This window comes from Centrocercus urophasianus, unplaced genomic scaffold (genome assembly GCF_019232065.1).
Source record: "Centrocercus urophasianus isolate 14NV4802_14NV808 unplaced genomic scaffold, USGS_Curo_1.0 seq_28, whole genome shotgun sequence".
NCBI lineage: Eukaryota > Metazoa > Chordata > Aves > Galliformes > Phasianidae > Centrocercus > Centrocercus urophasianus.
Genome location: NW_024884844.1, coordinates 8,979,474 through 9,001,233, shown reverse-complemented (window position 1 = coordinate 9,001,233; position 21,760 = coordinate 8,979,474). Strand labels below are relative to the sequence as shown.

Here is a 21,760-nt window from a genome sequence, read left to right as displayed (position 1 = left end):
TAAACAAGTCCCTCCAAGTGCTTAAATCCTGCCTCAAGGGCAAATGTTATTAACAAATCTGGGAGTCTTAAAGTTTTTATCAACTTCAGTTGCATCTGAACAAGATGTAATATTGCCACAGAATAAATGTTTAATCTTTTCCCCTAACATCCAAGGATTTGAGAGATTGTATGCATTACTAGTTTGCTAGCCAGGGAAATTTAAGAGATAATCTAATGAATGCGTTCATTAAATGCACAACAAAAAAACAGCAAAAATAACTTTTACATCGAGTGTTTTGCAAAGCTTGAATAATGGATCACCTTAGTTGATTTATTCCTGCTTGCTCTTCTCAACAATAAGGCACACGCTCCCTTTATCTCGTAGCAGACTTATTATAGATTCTAAATAGACCAGAGAGGACTTGTAAAACATGCTGGTAAGTTTAAGTCATCGTTATTGTTATTGAAATTCATCCAAAGGTTGGTTTTATTGTTCAATTTCATAGCCTCTATAAATCCTGACAAGACAGTCGGGTTGATGCTGACTTTGCATTATGATTCCTAATTTCCTTTGATTTTGCATTTCCTTAAAGAAATTGCAAGCTTACACCTTGTCTTAACTATCAACTGTAATAGTTGCTATATTTAGTCTGTTAACTACATAAGAAAATTTCCAGTAATTAGCACAACCCTTGTAACAGATTGCAAAACAAACTGAGAACCCTTCCAGAGAAGAGAGATTCATCTGCTGCCTTCTGAGTGCAAATAAATAGGACCTCGCTGTGAACACTCACCTCGCAGGGGACTTCAGATGCATACAGGCAGAAACTCACTGCACAAACCTGGGCTCCAGATCTCAAAGCCAGTCATGGCAAAGATCCCTGCTCCCCCACAGCAAAGGCAGACTGTCTGCTTGGAAGCCCCAGTGTCTTAAGAAAGTCTTTACAAATAAAACCCATGCACTGGCATCAAGGGTATTAAGGGTAAAAGCTCAACTGTTTTCCTATATACTTTGCTCATCACCCTGCAACTGGGAAAATTATCTGCTCTGTCCAAGCAAAACTGCTTTTTCCCTCCCCAGTGTCTTTAGCCTCGGTATATTAGGAAAGAAACACATCCTATTATATTTTATTATTGACTGTTTAGCATACACAGCTTTACAGGCTATTCAATTCATAGCAAAAGCAGATATGGCAAAACAAACCTGAGACAACATTTACTTTTTATTATTATTATGAGAACTAGATAATATAACAAGGCTGTTTTTGAAGGCAGTGCACACATCTGCAATACATCATGAAGACAAAATTAAATTGTCCAAAGAACGACAAATTCCCCCCTTTCTCATACGTCTGACTTCTCTCAAAGGCCCAATTTCACAATAGCTGCAAAAATAAATGCACTTTGCAGAGTGCACTGAAGAGCAATATAGACTTGGGCTATTTGGACCGAGTGGGAAGCATCTTCCAGAGCCAAGGGTCCAGCCCTGGGAGAAAGCTGCTGCCAAATGGCACCAAATCTATCTGCCCCCATCAGTAAATCATACATGGCCCAAAGGTCAATGGTTTCAGGCTGTGCTGGAGCACACTAAGAAACTCAATTTCTGAGTTCGGGACCCTCCACGGAGAGCATCTTTCTGCCAGGTTCCAGACACACGACGTCAGGCATTGTCAACACAATATGCCACCTAATTTCAGCTGCCAAGTTAGGAACCTAAGACATGGGCAAGCTTCAGTTAGGCAACTTAGCTCAGACAACACTGCATTTTACAGAATGGCAAATGCTGATGCATTTCTCGTATCCTGATAGTTAGCAAGAATTGAGCACTCTAATACTGCCACTATTTTGGACAGCACAAGCCACCAGATGACTGCAGAAGAGAACACAGACCAGTCAGAATAATTTGCAATAAATATTATCAAGGAGGCTCACGACCACATGAGCAAAAGCTGATTTTTTTTTTTTTGAATGCACATTTCTTGTACTTTAATTCACAAACTTGAGAAGTATTACCAAGTATTACCATTACTCTGCTCCAGACCAGGTCATCCCACCCCTGAAAGGCACTGAGGAGCTCCTTGAGCCAACACCGACCTCTGCAGCCTCCCTCCCCGCAGTCACAAGTGACACAGTGACCTCTCCAATCAATACATTTAAATCAATACACCACCTTAATTCCTTCTTGTCTCGTTGATGCTAACTGAGAAACCTAACTACATGCTTTAATCATACTTGCGATGTTTTAAAAATGTCATTAAGCATTATCAGCCTTGGGGAAATCTGTAAGTGCTTTTCTGAAAGGCACAGAACTGCTGCAAGGTCCAGCCCAGGCTCTCCTGGTGGAGTTCCTGATGGAGGCACTGGCTGCAATTCCTGCTACCAGATGTCACCTTGACACAGAGCAATGGACACAAAGACATCAGACCTTAAATAAAGATGTACTAAAAGAAACATCTGCTAAGAGCAGGGTTTTAAGAAAAGGAGGAGCCCTGCTTGTTTTTTACCGCTTAAGCACAGGGAGAAGCACAACTGACTTAGATGATGGAAAATGTTGAGATGGGAATGGGACATTTTCATGATGTAAGCAGGCCCCAGCACAGAGTACTGATGTACTGAATTGCTCATAGATTTTTGTTTCAATTTTGCAGTGTGGCTCAGAGCACTCTAGTCGTGAACTTCAATCTCCCCTGCTGGAGAATTTCCTGGCCAATAAATTCAGACTGCAGCAGAAAGCAATGCAATCTTGAGAAGTGCTACAGTTGTTAATAGGCACTCATCTGTTACTAAATACAAAGAAAGTCCAAGATCTCACAGAGGGAACGTGTCCATACTGAGGGTATCAGGAGCTTTGCAGACCAAGCTCTTCGCCATTTCATACACCACCCTCACTTAACAACTCTGGAGAATAGATTTCAAAGTGTATCTCAGATCCAGGCATAGACTAAGGAAGGACAACCACTCAGTTAGTCATTTACCACCATATCCCCATTTAGTGCTACTCTTACTGCAAGCAGTGCACCAACTCATTCAGTTACTAACCTATATGCAGTAAGTGGAATTGTTAGTTTTGTAGGACTTGTTCCATACAGTCACAAACATATGAAGTTGCCTCTGAATATCATCAGGCATTAAACCTTTTAACGCTTACTGGAAGCTTTACAAATCAGAATACATAAAGGTAACCAGGTTAAAGAACATTGGGAAAATAAACCTTGTAAGACACATGAACAATTCTGTTAATGTGTATGTCACTTCCCAGCTCAGTTGCACATCTTTCAAAGGGATCATGAAGCCCTCTTTGAGCAGGAAAAGTAGAGTTTTTAACACTAGAGTAAGCTCACTAAGAGAGTTTCACCATTCATGAAATGACTTCAGTGAAAACAGCATTTCTTCATGCTTCCAGTGTAAGATAATAAATGGATACGCAGGGAGTGAAAACTCTTAATTCTTCTATAATAACATTTTACTAGAGCTTTGGTTTATAACAGACCGTACTTGTGATAAATGTGTTACTAAGGATGAAGAGACAGACCACATTTCCAAAAGACACACTTATTACAGACTACTGCAGAAGTAGCAGGCTGCCCAGCACCTTAACTTGCTATCAAAAGTGCCCAAAGCCTCTGATAGACTGTTTCCACACTGAGTTACTATTTCTACACCAGAAAGTGTTCTCAATTCCCACGGAAGAGCTTTAATCAACCTGTCAAAACTAGAAAAAGTGGCCCAACCTAATAATAGGAACAAAAGGCAGGATCACAAGCAAGGCTGGGCAGAGGTGGACCAGGAAGACAAGGCTTACAGTACATCAGCTGCTCCACATCAATTGCTCATGAGCATGCCCATACCCTCAAGGGTTATATCTCATCTGAACCTAACTAACAGCCCCAGCACACAGCCTGCTAGTACCCTGAGAGCAGGCAACTCTGTGTCTGAACTGCTCCCAACCAAACTTAGTATTTCAATGCAGAAACCCAGATCTGTAGTTAGTTAAATAAATAAATAAATAAAATTTCTTCCTGTAGCCTGGTATTTGCCACCTCTTCAAAGGGGTTGTTTCATGGAATGCAGCAACAAGAACAGAAAGATGGGAAAAAAGAATAGCACATATCACTACAACCAAACATCAGCAGCATCTGCAGAAGATGTTGCTCAAAGAGCTCATTCTCTAAATATTTTCTTTTAAGATGTGTGCTTGCTTTCTGTAAGACAAAGATCTGGAAGAATGTGCATTCCTATGTACTAGTGCCTCAGGGGAAGTCTTGCTGGAAATAAACTTCTTTGATAGACAATTTGCCCCATTCAGAAATAACAGATTTTGATGGTGTTTTTTTTTGCCTTTGATTCTGTTGCCAGAAAACCATAAAGAACAGCTACGTTTGAGCAGTTGTCTTCTGATCCTATTTCATTTGATAATTCTTTTAACATCCAGGAAGTAAGAACTATGGCCAAATTTTCTTATGGTGAGTAGATTTTGGAAAGGAAAAAAAAAAAAAAAAAAAAAAAGGAAGGAAGAGATAGGGGGAGAAGTACTGTTCTTTGAGCACTGCAATGAGAACAATGACTAAAAATCCTGCACACAGACTAGAAATAGAGGGCAGGCCCTTTACAGCTCTGCTTCTACACCTACAGCTCCATAGGCAGGCACAGCTGTAATTAAGAGTGTCACTTCACACATGAGGAAATGTGTAGAAATGTTGGAGAAAGGTCCATAGGAGTACCCAGATGGGATTTTGGGAATAAATTGAGAAGCTATTTTCCTTCGAGACAGCAGACTCTCAAAGGTGATAACAGCTTTACGTCCTGAAGTGGAGACTGAAGGCAGGATAGGACAAGGCTGTCCGCAGTGGGCAATGCTAGCCTTCCACTTGTGATATAAACCCAGCTTTCATTCCCATGTCAGGGGACAGAATGGGCAGAAAACAAGGTGAACTTGAAGCTGAAACTTCTTCCTCCAGCAGTCTTCAAAAAGGTTTGTCCTGCTAAATAATACAGTCATTTATTTATAATAGAAAAGCTGCAGAGAGAGGAGAGGCACAAGAGCTATCCTCAAAAAGAGCATGGCAATATTTCTCCAAGGCCAAATGCCAAGCAAAGGTGGTGTAGCACAGTCTGAGCACTGAGCCCACGTATCATCAGCAGCTGATGGTATCAAGACTACCTACTGCTCCCACACTTTATGGAGGAGGCACCCCAAGGCTGCTAAGCTTACAGCCCAGAACTGGAAAAGAACAGGTAGGCAGGACTGCCAATTTTGCTTGTAAAAGAATGAGAGAGTCAAACACAAGGGCTCATTTGTAGATGTTTGTTGGATGCTGTTTATGACAGTGCAGAAATCTCCTAGTGCTGAAAGCAGTGGATTCAGGCATTAATGGTTTGTGATTAAAAAACGTGATTTCAATATGCTATTCAGGCTAAAAATACAATTAAATGCTTCTTTTCAAAAGTAGGTGAAATATCTGGTCACAAAAAATTCTATTTCTGAAGCATTTCAAAACAAAATCAGGAATTTCTGCAACATTTTCATTCTTCAAGATAAAATTCACCGCAATGAAAAAAAATTTTGAATGCAGCAAGTGCCAGAATAGGTGCACTTTCAAAAATAAATGGGCCTTTACTCAAAGTAGCTTTCCCAACCTTGGCTTTCCATATTGTTATCTCACAAAAAAGATAAGTGTGCTATCAGTCCACGATAGACTTAGGTCACATTTCTTTTACCTGTCAGGCTCTGCTTATAGTTTTCTGAGCTAAACAAATATTGCTTTGCAGACAGATTACTGAAGGCCAGCGATTAAAAGGGTCTCATTTTCTCCTAAAATAACTCATTTAATTCAGATGCTTTTAGCTTTTCATCCAGAAACAAAATCATTTTGCTAAATCTGGAATTACAGTACCCTAAAGAACTGAAGATTTCATGTAAGCAAGAAGATGAAAGACAGAGGGTCAGTTGGCATAGGGCTCACTTGTGCAGCATTTCAGAGTGGGTCCCTGCAATGGATCCCTGCTAGTCACACTGTGTCCATCAAACTGATGGCCAGCATTTGGAAGCAAGAGAGTGCAAAACCCAGAGGAATGCCCTGGGTAAAGGCACAGCTCTACTGTGGACTGACCTTTTAGAAAATCAGACTTCATGAGACTCAACACTACCTGGTTTTCAGCAACAGGAGTTAAAATTCCTGATCCGTGACCTTTGAATATTGTCCTAAATCTGTCAGCATCAGGGGCACAGCTGGCCAGAGCTGGCGACTGCTGTCTGCTGTGCCTCAAGCAGGGAGCACTCCTCCAGCAGCAACAAATGAAAGTTTTCAACTTCTCTTTGTGCAAATGCTTGCTCCGGGAGCAATGTTTTACAGGAGCAAAAAAAAAAAAGCAAAAAAATGTTTTGCAAATGAGGAATCACCCATCCTAGGTCTCCACAGGAACAGAACTGACATTCTCAGGGGGTGACCTTGTCAGCAGCATTCCCAGCAGCAGTATCCCATGGACCTGCTGGGAAGCAACCAAGGGACACCTCCCCATGAGTAGAAATGCCCAGGAACAGTCTCAGCAAACTGCAGTCCTTTTTTGTTTCTCCAGAGGCAGCTAAACCATGTAAGAAAACATCTGACTACTGAGAGCAAGGAGGACATTTTACTACTAAGAGTGAGGAAGACGATTATTCAAAAATTTAGAGATAATTAAAGCTTTTTGTGGAGACTGTGTGTTGAAGCCGACTGCTCAATGATTTAAAGCGAGGATCTGTTTGTCTGTTGTATCTTTCTTCCAGGCTCCTGTTGCTGTCAGCAAAGCAAAATTTGAATAGCATAAGCGCATTTCATAAATTCCAGCTTTCCATAAATTCCCCATCAGATCAAAAGAGAAACCCCTGTGTGGCAGCACAGAGATCTCCAGCCTTTGATTTGGAACAGATGAGGCACCCTACGTTCCTCCTCCAAGATTTAAAAACCAAAAAAAAAAAAAACCCAACAACCAAACAAAACAAACAAAAAAACAACACGAAAAAGAAACACCACCAACAAAAACCCATTGGCACAGCATACAAAAAAGAGAGGCCAAGGAAATAATCTGAAACAAAGGAGGTAGAAATGCACAACCAGCATTAGGACAGATTGAAAGAAGCAGATGAGCTGCAATTAGCAGGACAAATTCACATCCAAGAGGATGCTCCGAATGCCAACCAGCAACCAGCGACTCTGTGGAGTGGTAAGCTGAAAACAAGATAATTTATTTTTCTGATGGGAAGGACTAATTGAGGCAAATTATCAATTATATTTTGGTAATACAGTTGGAGATATTTACCTCTATCCTTAATTTCCTAATTGGCTTTCCAAATTAAAGAAAGGAAAAGGAGAATGAACCAACTCCAGCAGGAAAAGATTTTGTCCGGTTTAGAAACTGCAAGACAGTCATTCTGTGGGCTTACTGAGTGGGCCATCAAGGAAAATAACGACACTACTAAAATAAAGCAGCACACTAAACGCAAAAGCCAGTCTTGTGAAAAAAAGCTGTGCTATGTTGTTGGGTTTTTTTTCCTGTACATCACAGAAAAGCTTTGATACAGAAGGAAATTTGTCTGAGATTTGTATTTTTAAGGGCCTCAGACCCTGAACCTCTCTGAGGAGTGATTAATCTCTACATTAGGCTCAAAGCCATTGTTACGTTCACATATTTATGATACATTCACATGGTAAGTCACACTGATGTAGGTGAACTAAATCCTATGGAATTTTAACAGCCAGGTTTCAGTCATGGAAGGTGAAAATCACTGCTGCAAGAAGGCAAAAGGCCAAAGTTTGCTCTCTAAAAGAGCAACAAACTGACCACTTTTTTTTTCCTATACCTTGTTCTCGTGGTATTATCAAGTCTGGGACAAACTTAAATCTACTTCTAAGGCAAAGTTTGTAACCTTAGATGAGTCTTTCTACATTTTGTAAAAATTCTTCAAAGAGACCTAGCAAAAAAAAAGTAGGTTTTACAAATTCTCACTTTTGCTCAAAGGAGAAAAAGAAAGAATTGTCCTGGCGAAAGGACAGGAGGAAAAAACAAAGAGAAGTCAGAAGAGCTCAAAGAAAGAGAAGAGGAACACTGCTTATCTCTAAATCTGATGAAGAAAGAACAACGCTTAGATATCACAATGACTGGCATTCAAAAAATAAGGCCATGGCTTAATTAGATATAAATGTAGTCACCTAGAAAATGTCACAAGGTTACCTGATTCTAATTGTGAACAAGACAGTCTAAGCTGCTCAGAAAAACCTGTCATGAATAATTTCACAGGGCTTAGCAATCTGCGTACTTCTGTAATTTGCCCTTCTCTATTATGGTTGAATAACATCCTGCTAATTATTAATTGGATAATGATTTGTTTCTATCGCTAATTCAACAATATGTTCAGAAGCACATTTTGAAAGCTCCCAGCTCTTGAGACCATAAATATTGGTCTTATCTCCACTTAACTGCTCTGGTTGGAAGGCAGGTTTCAACTGATGGAAATTGGAGACTGAAATCAGAAACATTCACGACCTCCAGAGAGGGACGCAGCATTGCCTTGCAGAGAATGGAAGGTGTCCAGCACTGAGTAGCAAGTGGGAATGGGTACAGGATCCAACTAAGGAAAGGTTTTGAGAGATCACTGCTTCGATCTGGTCAGAGTTCCCAAAGGCTTGGCATCTTACTGGACTTTTCCCCTACCATGGTGACATTGGAGTGCTTTTTATTATGGTGAAACCATTGCGATTGCCTTCATAACGTGAAATTCTCTGTTTCTGGGAAGCCAGTTTACACATCCTGAATATTACACATGGGACTGGCTGGAGGTGAATAATTCACCCTTAAGGGAACTATTACGGGGCATTCACGAGGTGGAAACATTTCACACCTATTTCCCAGTTGCAAACCTTGGGGTCTTAAGAGCACTCTTTATGTAGACCACAGTGTGTACAGAAGGACTTTGCTGTCCAGTACTGACCACCCTTGTAGCCTCTGACATGGATCCTGTGCCAGGGCCCATGCTGCAATCATTCCTGCTTGGATAAAAAGCTGAAGACAAGAAAGCCAACAATGATCCCCTTAAGCTATTACTCCCTAAGAAAAGCCTGACCATTAAAAATACCACATAAATATCACTGACAGGCATCAAGGTTATTCAGAGAAGCCCCACGCATAGACAAGCTTCTCTTTTAATCGTGATAAAAGCCTTGAGGTTTTCAAGAGAGCAAGACACTACAGTCAAATCCACCTTTGAAAGCTCAGCAGCTCCCTTTTGTCAGAAGAAAAGGTAACATCGTGGGGGTAAGGTATAGCATTCCTCCTTCATGGGCCACAGAGGCATAATCAATTGGTACAACAGCACATTGTTGAAACACAAACCACGGAAAGCTGCTTTATGAATCCGTGCAGCCAGCTGGAACAGCCATAAACAGCTGCGAGAGAAATTCACTCCAGAACTGAATCACTTCATCAGGATGTGTTTTTATTTTCCTTTTATCACATGCAGCTCAGACCGCTGATCCTTGTCCTGAAGATCCTCCACAGAGCAGCCTCTCCGTTCCCTAGTACTCGGGAACAATAATGGTCCTTCTTGTATTTATTAATCTCCTGAGACTTCGTTTCTTCCTTCTCCCATTACAGAGCTCAACCTAGTCCTCCAGCTCACTGTACTGCACTGTGTGGCATCCTAAGCTTTTTGGCTGGACGTCAGAGAGCATTAGTGTTTTGGGAGCAGCATGGGTAAAGAATCTGCTCCTAAGATAATGCTTTTGCCTGTACATCAATTCAGAGTAACGATTTCAATGAACTGCAAATTATGGCAATGAGGAGAAAATACCCTGGTGGAGTGACATCTCCTGCTTGTTTCAGCTCTGTTACTGCTCTCTATCTAAGGCATGTGTTTGATACAGATTACACATACAGACAAACTCCTTCTAGGACAGAAGCACAGCCTAGAGTCCCAGCAAGCAGTGAAATCGGAATATATGCTGTATATCGTTTGGAGCTCAATACTGGTTCAAAATCACAAGGACGAGACCACTGACTGCTGAAGTCATGAGTAATGAGCAGCATAACAAGGACATCACAGACCCACGGCAATTATATAAGACAGTATCAGGAAAATCCCACACTGAAAAAACTCTAAGAATTACCAGATTTAGCAAAAAGGAATAAAGGTTTACAAGCAAGTAAAAACTGAAGTAGGAGATATCTTGAAGGAAACTGCTGATTGAAATGCAACTTCTCCCTCTAATTTCTAATCTAGTTTAGACTTTTATGGAATTAATACAAACAGTAGAAATCCATTTATATTCCACTAGCGTTCCACTAGTGTAGTCAACTCCAGCCCTCTTCTATTTCACTTCAAATGTAGAAATGTCATCAGACTCCTAGATGGCAGAAAACCTTGGTCCCAAGAAGGATAAGAAGTTACAAGAACTGCATTACAGCAACCCCAGGAAAGCTGTCCTAATCCAGCAGGCACACAGTTACATTCATGTGACAGGCTCCAAAAGCTGTTGAGTGGATCGCCGCACCCAGCGTCAGGTCATCATTTACATACGTTGTGCACTTGGTTTTTTTAATCCCCTTACCTGAGCTGCTACAGTGAGATGGTTCCACCAGTCTGCCAGCCTTATCGTAACAGGCAATGGCTCGCAGCCGCACGCCCTCTCCACACTCCTTGGTGCCTCCGTGGGATTGCACTCCTGCCTGCAGCTCTAACTTCCCTCCTCCGATAATGCAGTCTGACCAGTTTCCATGGGGTTGGGAGGTAAACACCTCGCAGGGGCACAGCTCTGTTTCAACCTGAGGATAAACTTCTGTGTTCTGGCATTTGTCTCGCTTTCTGCTTCTCCCTGTTCCAACCAGAGAAATCTGTTCGTTAGCTTAACATCTGCTACTTTTGATAACGACATGTCATATTATTTATACTTGCAGGAATTCAACACATTAGAACCAAGACAATCTGAATGTTAATATCCAGGAACATTTCCTAGGCACCTATTTGCTGCTGCCAGTGCTTTGGAGTGCAAGGACCATGTATTTATCTCCAGGGGCAACAAGAGAACTCAGAAATACTGTTTTGATGGATAGGGCAAGGAGCAAAATGCAAAGCCTTGTTGTACTAACAGTCTGCTCAAAAAACGTTTTGTAATTTAATATAATATCACTTTTCTCTAATTATCTGATGCAAATAAATTGATTGTTTTGTCTCTATTTGCTTGCAATCAATGGTTGCCAGGACAACCTAGAAAGGATTCCACATTAGCCACAACTTCTTCTTTGATGCTACTTTACAAATTAGTTAAAGATGCACTCTGCACACAAACTGTACTTTGAAGAAAACAGAAAAGATAATCCTCAGTAAATTATCAGGGCTGGAAAGCATTTCAATGGTTACAATTGGTTTAATCTTTTCTTTTGCTCTGTTCCTTCAACAGGCTTTAAAAGAAGGCTATTTACAGATCTTTCTCCTTCAGCAACTTTAGGAAAGCAGAAGCATTTAAATGAACCTGCAGAGAAGCTCTTTGCAAGTGCACTCAGCAGACCCTGCTCCTGGAGGACTTCTAGACATGAGAAGAAGTCCCTGGAAGGAGATAATCCAAAGGAGAGAATCCATGCTCCCTGAATCCCTACAATTGCTCAAGCAGAAAAAAGGTCTGTGCACAGCCTCTGGAAGGTAAAATCAATGCCTTTCTTGGCATGGGTTAGGCAGTGTGAAGTGGAGTAATCTTTACGCTGTCTGAGCTCAGGAATGTCTTTGTATTTGGCATCCAAGCAGACGGGGAGATTCATCTTCACTAACAACTGCATCTGTATCACATCCTCAAACACCCCTTGGGGATCCTGTACACTCTAAAAATACTTCTACAAAAAGTTTTTAAAGCTTTGATCTGAAAAGAAATGTTTTCTCTTTGCAATTGCAGACAAGTACGATACTAAAAACAAACAATAAGCTGTATACCCAACAGTCCCCTTGCTAGTCCAGCAGTCATTTCAATAGGAGCACGAGTTGGCCTTGACAAAACCTGTTTGTGTACAAACATGTATCTCTGCAAAGAGAAGAGCCCTTCAGACTCACGTCCTTCAAGCCCAGCTCTCTAAAAAGTGTACATCCAGAGTCCCCCGGAAGGCGAAGTTTGCAAGCACAAAAGGAAAATAAGCTCGAAGAAATACAAAAATGCCAGCATTATTTTTTTCAGCTGGCAGCACAGCGGCAGGCAAGCCCTAAAGGAGAGCTGGGAATGCAAACAGAACCATGCATGCATGTGGCTGTGTGTGCCTGGACCTGTGCCCATCTCCCTGAGTGCCCACACAGCAGCTGGGCATCTACAAATCCAGCTACCATAGAGGATTTTGGGGAAACTTTGAATTATTCTTATTATCCTCCCTAACACTCATGAACCAGGTAAGAGGTACAACTCCCCATGCTTCAAGGAGAGTCTTAAAAGGCTTTAAATAGATTGGGAACTGTCTACTGGCAAAGGAATTTGGGCTCTGCCATGAATGCATGGTTCCTAGTTTTTGGCAGTACTATATGAAGCACATCAGATATAGGTAAGGATGCTGATAACCTCACTCAGCCACAACAGAGCTTGTCTTGCCATCCCTTTTGTAGGAATCTTCTAATGAAGGTGCTATTAAAGCCCTATTGTAGCATCCAATCCATTCTCTTCACAAAGAAGTCATTTTAGAATCAGCAGCAGTGATATTTCTGTGATCTTCACAGAGTGCTACAAAAATGCTGATCAAAAATACCATCCCAAAACATTTTCAAGGACACAAACCCTTCAATTAAGTAGCATTTTCTTTTCATAAACTGAGCTTCTGAACACCAACAAATATTATATTCATTCAATATTACATTCAATATTACCAGGTAGCACGTACTATGCATAAAAACTAAACAACATTAAGAGAATATATTTCTACATAAAATGTAATGTATCTATAATACACTGAATATTTGACTATTTATTAACTGAAGACTGGCTTAAAAGCTGCATTTTCATTATAATGACTTTGAATTTTGATATGTTTTTAATAAGTTTCTTAATTAATGACTAATTTTCTGTGTAGGGTCTATGATTACTTACAAAGTAAAATGGATAATACCGAAAACTGAGGGGGAGGCAGGCAAATACTTAGCAAACAATTAGCAGATTCCCACTGAATGACATTCTTAATAAACTCTTGTAATTAACTCTGAGCATTCATTTGAGCATAGACATATGTTGAGCAAGGAGATGCAACTCATACATTCTTGCAAAAAAGGTGAAATACAAGTGGAGCACATCAACGCTGTGATGTATTCCCCAAACAGCCCTTTTCTTGGATCTTTGGACTGAGCTCATAGTGATGAGATTTTGAACTCTGGCTATGTGATGAAGCCAGTACCAGTTATTATCAAGTTTTATGTAAAGAAAGGAGAGCCCTAATCCAACAAACCTCTTTGGAACTGCAGCTTCCTAAGAGTGATTTCTGATTTGGCCTTTCCCTTGGTGGAATCTGTGGCTTTGTGCTGCCCAGTCCCACCCAGGACACCTGCTGCCCTTCACCACTGGCTTCTCAGGGTGCCCTGTCAGGCAGTGGGCTGAGGTCCACTTGCATGAACAGATCTATGTCCGATGCAGAACAGAATGAGAAAGAATAAATGTAGGTAGGGCCATACTGTTTTGCATTTTGCAGGCATGTTCATAATGACAATTCAGATTTAAAGCCACCTGCAAGTAAACGATCAACATTTTCTTATGGTATCATACTTTTCATAAGATCACACAGATATTAATCTGATAGAGATGGAGGATTGCTACTATTTTAAACATACAGGTATCAATATGGGTAAGATTTTAGAATATGCTCTTTGACAGAAACAACAGAGCATTTTATAATAATGATTTTTATGTAGAAGCAAAATCTTTACAGCGAGCCATACTCACCGTAAATGCCATTATGTCTACATACTGTGATTGCTACTTACTAAAAACTTGGATCATTTCAGCAGTAACAAACAGAATAACAAAATAATCATGGTACAAGTGCTACCAGAAGAAAGAAACAGTGGTAGCCACCCCATTTTGCTGCCATTCTGTTCCCAGGCATTATCGCAGCAGATACTCTCACGACTATGTTACTTTTCCACTTCACAGTAGAATTCTTTGAAGTTTCACTTCCAGTAGTGGAGCTCACCTCCAGAAAAGGAGCCATGTGCACCACAGCTCTCAGACACAAAACAGCAATGTGACAAGTTATGAATGTTCAGGGTAACAACAGCAAATTTACTGTAAAGCTGGAAACAGTATAATCCATTTTGACTTGATTTACTATGTGGGGGGGAGACAAATCCTAACAAAGCAAGTTGCTCTCAACTATTAACATCCTAGAGTTACAAAGCTTTTCAGTTTGGTCAGCATTCAAATAACATAATCGCATATCACAACAGCAAGAATGTTCCATTAAATGGTTTGAACCAGAGGTTTTTGGTGTCTTTTTTTTGTGAATATATATAAAAGATCAAACAAAACTGTTTGAACAATACTGTTCTTTCTTCACCCATGGTATTAATTTGCACTGTTGAACTACTGGATAGTGCTATGCACAAAACTCCCAGTTTTAAGTTTTATTCTGATTTCAACAGTCTAAAACTGAAAAATATATTCTTTTTCTTCATGTTTCATGATTAATTGGTCAAATAAACTTGCACAAGGCGTAGTCACTATTTGGTTTATGTGCAAAAACAGGTTCTCACCACTGAGGTTTTTCTGCAATATTCCCATCCCAAAAAGCACGTGCATAAAGAAGGCAAGAATCAGAATCAGATTAAAAATCAATGAGGAATTGCCTATTCTCTTTGGGATTTTCTGAAACTCCAACATCAGTTCACCAGCATCTAAGATACATCACTCAAGAATATCATAATTAGATAAGTATTAGAAAAGATTTTACCTGTGAGTGATCGTCTCCTAGTTTTTGTTGATTCACAGTCAAACGAGCACGCTGTAAATTTAGACCAAGGGGTAAATGTGCAGTCATCTTTACAGGGAACGAGACAGTCTTGCACAAGAGGTGGCATAGGTTCAGCCCATTTCATGCATTCAGAGACGTCCGCGGCTTCGTCGTTCTCTGTCAGGCATGTAACAGCTGGAAAGTAAAGAGACAGAAAACTTTATACTGTTCTGGGTGTTGTATTACACTGTATTTCGCCTCTGCTTGTGGTCCGTGCAAGATTCACTCCTCTGGCTTAATAGCATAAAGCTGATTTATTTTTAGGTCATTATTCATGCATCACTCAAACATGTTCTAAGAGCTTTGCAAAACCATAAAGACACATTCTTATTCAAGCAGTCTGTTGCCTAAATGATGATATAAATTCAATATTCTCAAAGAGGCAGTCATTGTAAGCATTGGTGCAACAGTTTAACTAATAATACATTGTAATACCAAATAAGAAAAGATATAATACTGCAGCCCTGAGCCATAAAGCACGTTTGGTCGAGGTCAGGATTCCCAAGCTGCAATGCACATGCCCCCCATGGAACTGAAACTGCTTTGAAGTGTGAAAAAATAAAACAAGTAAAAGAAAGCTTCCTTTTCCACAATTGTCATCCTCTCTGTATCTTGGATAAAGAGAACAAGTGTCTGAGCAGCAGATGTTGCTTACGAAGCTCAGGGCTTCTTGCAGCAAGGTACATTCACCCTCCAGACTGTGTGCCCTAAACAGTGTGCCTCCTCTTGGGCTCCCTCTCTCTGGCCACATAAGATTTTCTATCTCTTCCAAATAGATGCAGATGTTTAGGAGAAAAAGCAAGACCTACGCCTTCCCTTCCTTGGCAATCCTGTGACGGGATACGGAATGCAACCTGCTTTTATGGCGCATGACCACTTGCTATAAGAGCACCACTGAATGGATGCATCAATATGAAAACCAACCAAACCCAAAAAGCAATTACTATATAGGCATCAGGTGAAGACAGTGTCCCTCAGCCTCTAGCATGGACAGAGGGAGAACTCCTCCACACTCACACAGCTTTAACTCTGCACACAACATAAAGCTTTACCTGTAAGACTGGGCCATGGCAACTGGAAATAGCAGGCACAGTGCTGGGGTGAGGCTGAGTACCTGAACTCCAACTTAGATGCCATTACAGTCAAGAGTCAAAGGGGGTTTGCAAAGAGCACATGCACTGATTTTCCCCAGATTCCATTTTATGCCAAATTCCCTTTTCCTTCAACACCTCACACTTTTTTTGAAGCTAGCCTATAACAATTTATTAAGGTGGGTAATGGCACTGAATAGCCATAGCAGGGGACAAATGTATTAATGTAAAAATCTGAGTCACAGGAAGCCTACAATAGAACTTTCTAAAGTTTCAGTGAATTAATAATAAGTAATTATAATAAATAAAAATAGCCTGCACATCATGGAGCCTTTCATTTCATTAATAATAATTAATTCTCAGAAAATCTCCAAGATTATAGGCTATTTATATCCTACACTGTAGGTTAACCAAGGCAAAGAAAGGTCGTGACTTGATTAAAGTAATGAAGTCAGGGACAGAGTTAGGAATTAAATTTGGCCTCAAGAGTTTAGTCATGCCAGGCTCTCTGACTTCAGGCAAGTCCACACGTTGCACTATAGAGCTACAGAAGATGAAATGATTTAATCCAGATATTATTATTTAACTTCAACAACCTATGTTATTACTTCATGAAGATTACTAAATAATTCAGATTTTTGAGGCTGAATATATTTTTTCTTGTTGCTGGCACTTCATGTAACTAGGAGTGCATTAAGAAAAAGGGAAAAATAACTCATTGTTTTCTTACAATTTAAAGATTTAGCAAGGTGTGTAACTCTGCAATGAATTCACACAGATTCTGTTTTTAACTGCGGTGCTGCATGGGAGTAAGGGGTAAGTCAGCAACCAGCTAGAAATAAAAAGTAATTTATTAAAATATAATTAGATTTCTGAGGAAAAAATCAGCATTTTAAAGAGCATGCAAAAGGCAAGCAATTGTGAAAAATCTCTTTAGACTCGAGTGACAGTAAATCAGCATATTAACAACCAACTCTAAACTGCTGATCCTAGCTGCTCACTTTCAATCCTTTTGACCTTTGCCATCTCTCCACACTGGAAGGCAGCAATTCGGAGACGTTCTCTTTCTCAATTACAAAAGCAGAAAGACAGAGGTCGCAGCACTGTATGGGAAAGCGGTGTAATTGCCCTCTTCAGAAAGGTTAAAGAAGTAATAGACTCTCCTGCCCGAGGTCTCTGTAGCCTCATTACCTTCAGCAAGGACACTAAGGATTCAGCAACACAAAATCACGAAGTGTATGCAACACTCCTCAGCATTGCAGCAGCTACAAGTGAGCAATATCCTGTGCTGCAGGCCCTGTCCAGCTATATTTGCAATTCCATAATAAACTATCCTGTTGCAATGTTTACTACCATCTGACATAAGACTACAATTCATTCTCGACATTTGTTAATGGCAACACAAGCAATGGAACTTTTAAATACCAGTGTTGAAGCAGACACTTCATGCTGCAATGAGTTATTATCTAATGGCCCAATCTGCACAAATACCCTTAATTTTAAGCATACACATAATTCACTGAGTTTGCTCAGGCTATTTAGATGCAAAAAGTAATGGATGTGTAAGGTCAGGGCAAATATTTGACGGAGATTATGGAGCATAAAGAAATGAGCATCAATAGTAAACATAGGTAGAGGAAAGAAAACAAGTAATTTGAATTGTGCTGTAACGTTTGCATGCAATAGTAATTTTGAAGCAATATAATAGAGATATTAGCAACCACATTTGAGGGGAATTACGTCACACATAAAAAAAAACTTGTCAGAAAAATTTAAAAAGAAAATGTAGGCTTTAAAGAGACCCTGAAGATTCTCAGAGATCAATGAAGGTAATCACGTTTTTGACACAAGAAGCAGCAATGAAAAAAGCATGGAGACAAGAAGGAGTTGAAAAGCAGAAACTGTAATGTTTTGTCTGAGAAGTGACATCTTGAAACGTACCATGGAGAATCATGAGTGAGGAGGAGAGGAATGAGGCTGATATTACCAACAACAACAATGTGAAACAAAAGCAAGTGGGAAATGAAGGCAGGGAGATTTCACTGCTAGAGCAAGACATTTAAATTCGTGCAGAGACAGCAAAGATTTAAAAGACTGAGGAAAGGTGAAGCAACTTGGTCAGAATGGCATCAAAGACTTCCTGGGGAGGACGAAGGAAGAACATGGGGATTTTAGGAATAGCAGAGGAGGAGGAGCTCCTGTGATGTGATTAGGGACAAGCAGGTGACTGTGAATTCAGAATTACTTTTCCATTTTAATAATTTTTATAAGTGCATATCCTGGTAACTCCATCAGGCCACTTCTGACAGAACAAAAAGCCTTCAGTATCACCAAGGAGAAAAGGCAGCAGCTGAAAAGCAAGGAATCCAAAAAGCTATTTCTGAAGCCCAAAATACTACTTAAGGACCAAATGTTCAGCCAGCTTTCCACTTTCCTGGAGTCTTGCACTCGCCAGTACCAAGCGGGAATGCTATACTGGAGGGCACACAGCAGCACATACTGGCTGGCTAATGGGTTGGCTGGCTAGGGTATTTTTTGTATGTGCACAAAACAAAATCCCAGCATGAACATCTGTGTCCTCACACAGCATGGACTCACGTTTCCTCAGACGGGCTTAAGCAGGATGATGCACTTCAGACATGTTAGGGAATCCATTTCCACTCAGTCTGCAAACATCTTCAATGATGATGCCAATGCATGACTTCTCTGATTTGGTCTGAATTATCTCCAAGATTCAAAGTTGAAAATGCCTGATCTATATGGCATGTCAGTCTGAATTAACAGTAGGATTTCTACTATGCGTACATGCTATGTCTGAGACAAGCAGCACAAACTGCTAAAATAAATTAAACAACAAAACAAATGCCTATTAGGGCATTTTAATATTTCAGAAGTAAAAGATAGGAAGCAGCGTTACTGCTGGATCCATACTGGTGGTTTCTTCAGGAAATATTCACCTCCTATTTTCCTGCTGCAAGCTTATTCCTCAGTTAAGTCAGCTCTTTGAAGACAAAAATATTTTCAAGTACAGGCACTTCTGGAAACAGAATGAGACAAATTTCTTTTTAAAGAACCTTCAGAAAAGTTAATAAAATTACTCATCCTCAGTGGTTTCAAACTACCGACTGGGTTGGCTCATGTATGTTCTCTTTACGTAAGATACTTCTTCATAATCTTCAGGTCTGTCACAATGGTTTTAAACAAACTCATACCACAAAGGAATTTCTGCTCTGTCAACATCTCAATTCTTTTTTCAAGTGGGATACCACCGAAGGGCAAATACAGCCCATTTTCAGCTCTATGCTTTGAGAAAACAATAATCACATAGTAACTATAAGTCCCTCCTAGACACAATGTGTGATTGCCATCTCGCTGCAGCGTTTAAAATGGGCACAAACATGAATTGAAACAGCTACTAACAGGACACTGCCTGTTAAAGGGTTTTGAATCTTGGTTTCCGTGAAGAGAAATGCAAGATTTCCCTTTGAACTCCTGCTATTTCTTATTAGTGCCTGTAAACACCACCAAACTGGAATTAAACACTTAGGGCCATGCTCCAAGGTGACAATTTAATGCAGCTCTGTTGATACAAATATCAAACAATAGCTGGCACAAAAACAAGATCATGAATTAAACAAAAGGTAACCAGGTTCCAAATGCTAAGAGAAAACATATTTTTATAAAGAAGTGACCAGAGAGGTAGGGCCAGGAGAGAGGAAACCATGCCCAGCTGCATCGCCTGTAGGCTGCGTAGTGCAGAGACAGCACAGGCTTGTTCCCAGGACAGAACTGGAGCTGTTTAGTGAACATTTAAGATGCCAGCAAATCTAAGTGATTAATACGAGCAATGAAAATAGCAGCAGATGCGACTGCTTTGCTTCAAGGCATGAGTCAGCTGCTACCTGAATGGTGTTGGGAGGAAGTTCCCCCTTCCATCAGTACAGGGTCCTGCAGGAACACAGAACTAGGATTGCTAACAAGATATTCAGTATGACAGTCTCTGTCTTCTTGCTCTGTATTTACACCGGCAAGAGTGCACTTGTGTGCCATCATCTTAGCATAAGGCATAAGGAAGCATATGGAAGCTATATACTTTAACTACATTTATCTTAAATTAAAAGTAAATAGCAGACTAATCTATAAACTTGAACACTGTGAAATCAAATGTTAGCACGCTGACAAATTGCAGAGATGCCAACTACATCTTTAGGGGACTTTATGTCATTATCAAAGAAGCCTGCGAGCATCCAATCAGGGGAACTCAAGTCCTCTCCCTGTGCTCATGCCTGACTTACAGCTCCAGAGATGGTCCTAACAAAAGAGAGCATTGGGACAGAAATATTATAGGCACAACATTGCAAGAACACAAATATGGTTCCTCTTAGGTAAAAATCCAATTACGGATACTCTTGGTAATCATATTAATTTACCAAAGTTATAATCACTTCTCCTTTAAAAATGCATTTCAACAGTTTCCAAAGAGTGAAAACTGAAGAGTGAGAATACCAACTACCAGGCACTACAACTATATTGTATCATGGCATTTCTATTTGGAATCTCTAAATTGGTGGTGACAAAACTCTGGAATTACATATCATTAGAATATCTGAAAACAATGACTGATAATTCCAGCAAGGTACAGTCAGGTCAAACACCAAAAGCAAAGCTCTGTAGCAGTGTAATTCAGATGGCTGGACTTAACACATGAAGATGTCTGATGAGGCTAGACAAGAGAAGCCTAGCCCCAAGGGGAGCAGAGACAATTGTGCAATAAGCTTCTCTGGCTTCAAATTCTAAGAATCAGTGAAAAAATCAAAGACAGCATGTAAAGTCAAAGGAACTACTTCAATGAGGCTGTTTACCTTTTCATTGTTCAGAAAAATTTTCATTATCCCTCAACATAACAGCAACTCAGTAACTAGTTCACTTACTTCTTACATATACCATAAGTGAAAAAGGAGTTTAGAGATAATACTTAAAATTTATTCAGACTTACTGGTTCTAACCATCATCTCATAAACCATTATGATCTCATTTGTTTTCTGTATTGATACTCCTTCGCAATTACAATCAGTTTTTCTAAAATCCCAGGTGGAACATTTATGTACATTTATGTGCAGCATACCCACAATAGCAATCCCTAATTATAGGAGACTACAGGCAGTGCTGTACACATAAGAGAAGAGAGAATACAAGGCTCTGCTGCAACTCAGATTGAAGACTAGGGCCCTGACTCTGTACTAACATAAGTTTTTGCCAAACTTCAACACCACAACACTCCTCGGATTCAGCAGCACTCCCTGAAATGAGGCAAAGCATGGACTTACAGAAGGAAACCACAATATAATACTTTTTTAAAGTAAGTAAAAAAAAAAAAAAAAAAAAAAAGAACAAACGATGCTGGGAAGGACATCACAGAGAAAAATCTAGAACAACCAGGGCAGGGCTGGAAAAACTAGTTATTCAGCAGAGAAACTGGCTCTGAGACCACCAGCTTCCCATTTTGTAATTATTAATGATATTGACAGTGGTGCTTAAAGGGCTAACAAATGCCACCAAATACACAGAGCTCTGAGTAAACATAGACCCCAACTAACGTGCACTATAAACAAACGAGAGGCCTGAGATGAGGCTGGGAAGCAATAAAGATGTAAATAGCAATTGCAAAGATAAAGATAAGCAACTGAAAAG

At 40.1% G+C, this 21,760-nt stretch overlaps 1 protein-coding gene across 1 annotated transcript in view; it reads right to left on the bottom strand.

Annotated features, from left to right (window-relative positions):
• Positions 1 to 21,760, bottom strand: part of THSD7B (thrombospondin type 1 domain containing 7B) — a 244,865-nt gene that overhangs the window by 78,831 nt on the left and 144,274 nt on the right. The window contains exons 13-14 of the mRNA XM_042827458.1: positions 14,919 to 15,113; positions 10,565 to 10,828 (exon numbers count right to left, since the gene is read on the bottom strand). Coding sequence (XP_042683392.1) covers positions 10,565 to 10,828; positions 14,919 to 15,113 — 459 coding nt within the window. The remainder of the gene's footprint in view (positions 1 to 10,564; positions 10,829 to 14,918; positions 15,114 to 21,760) is intronic.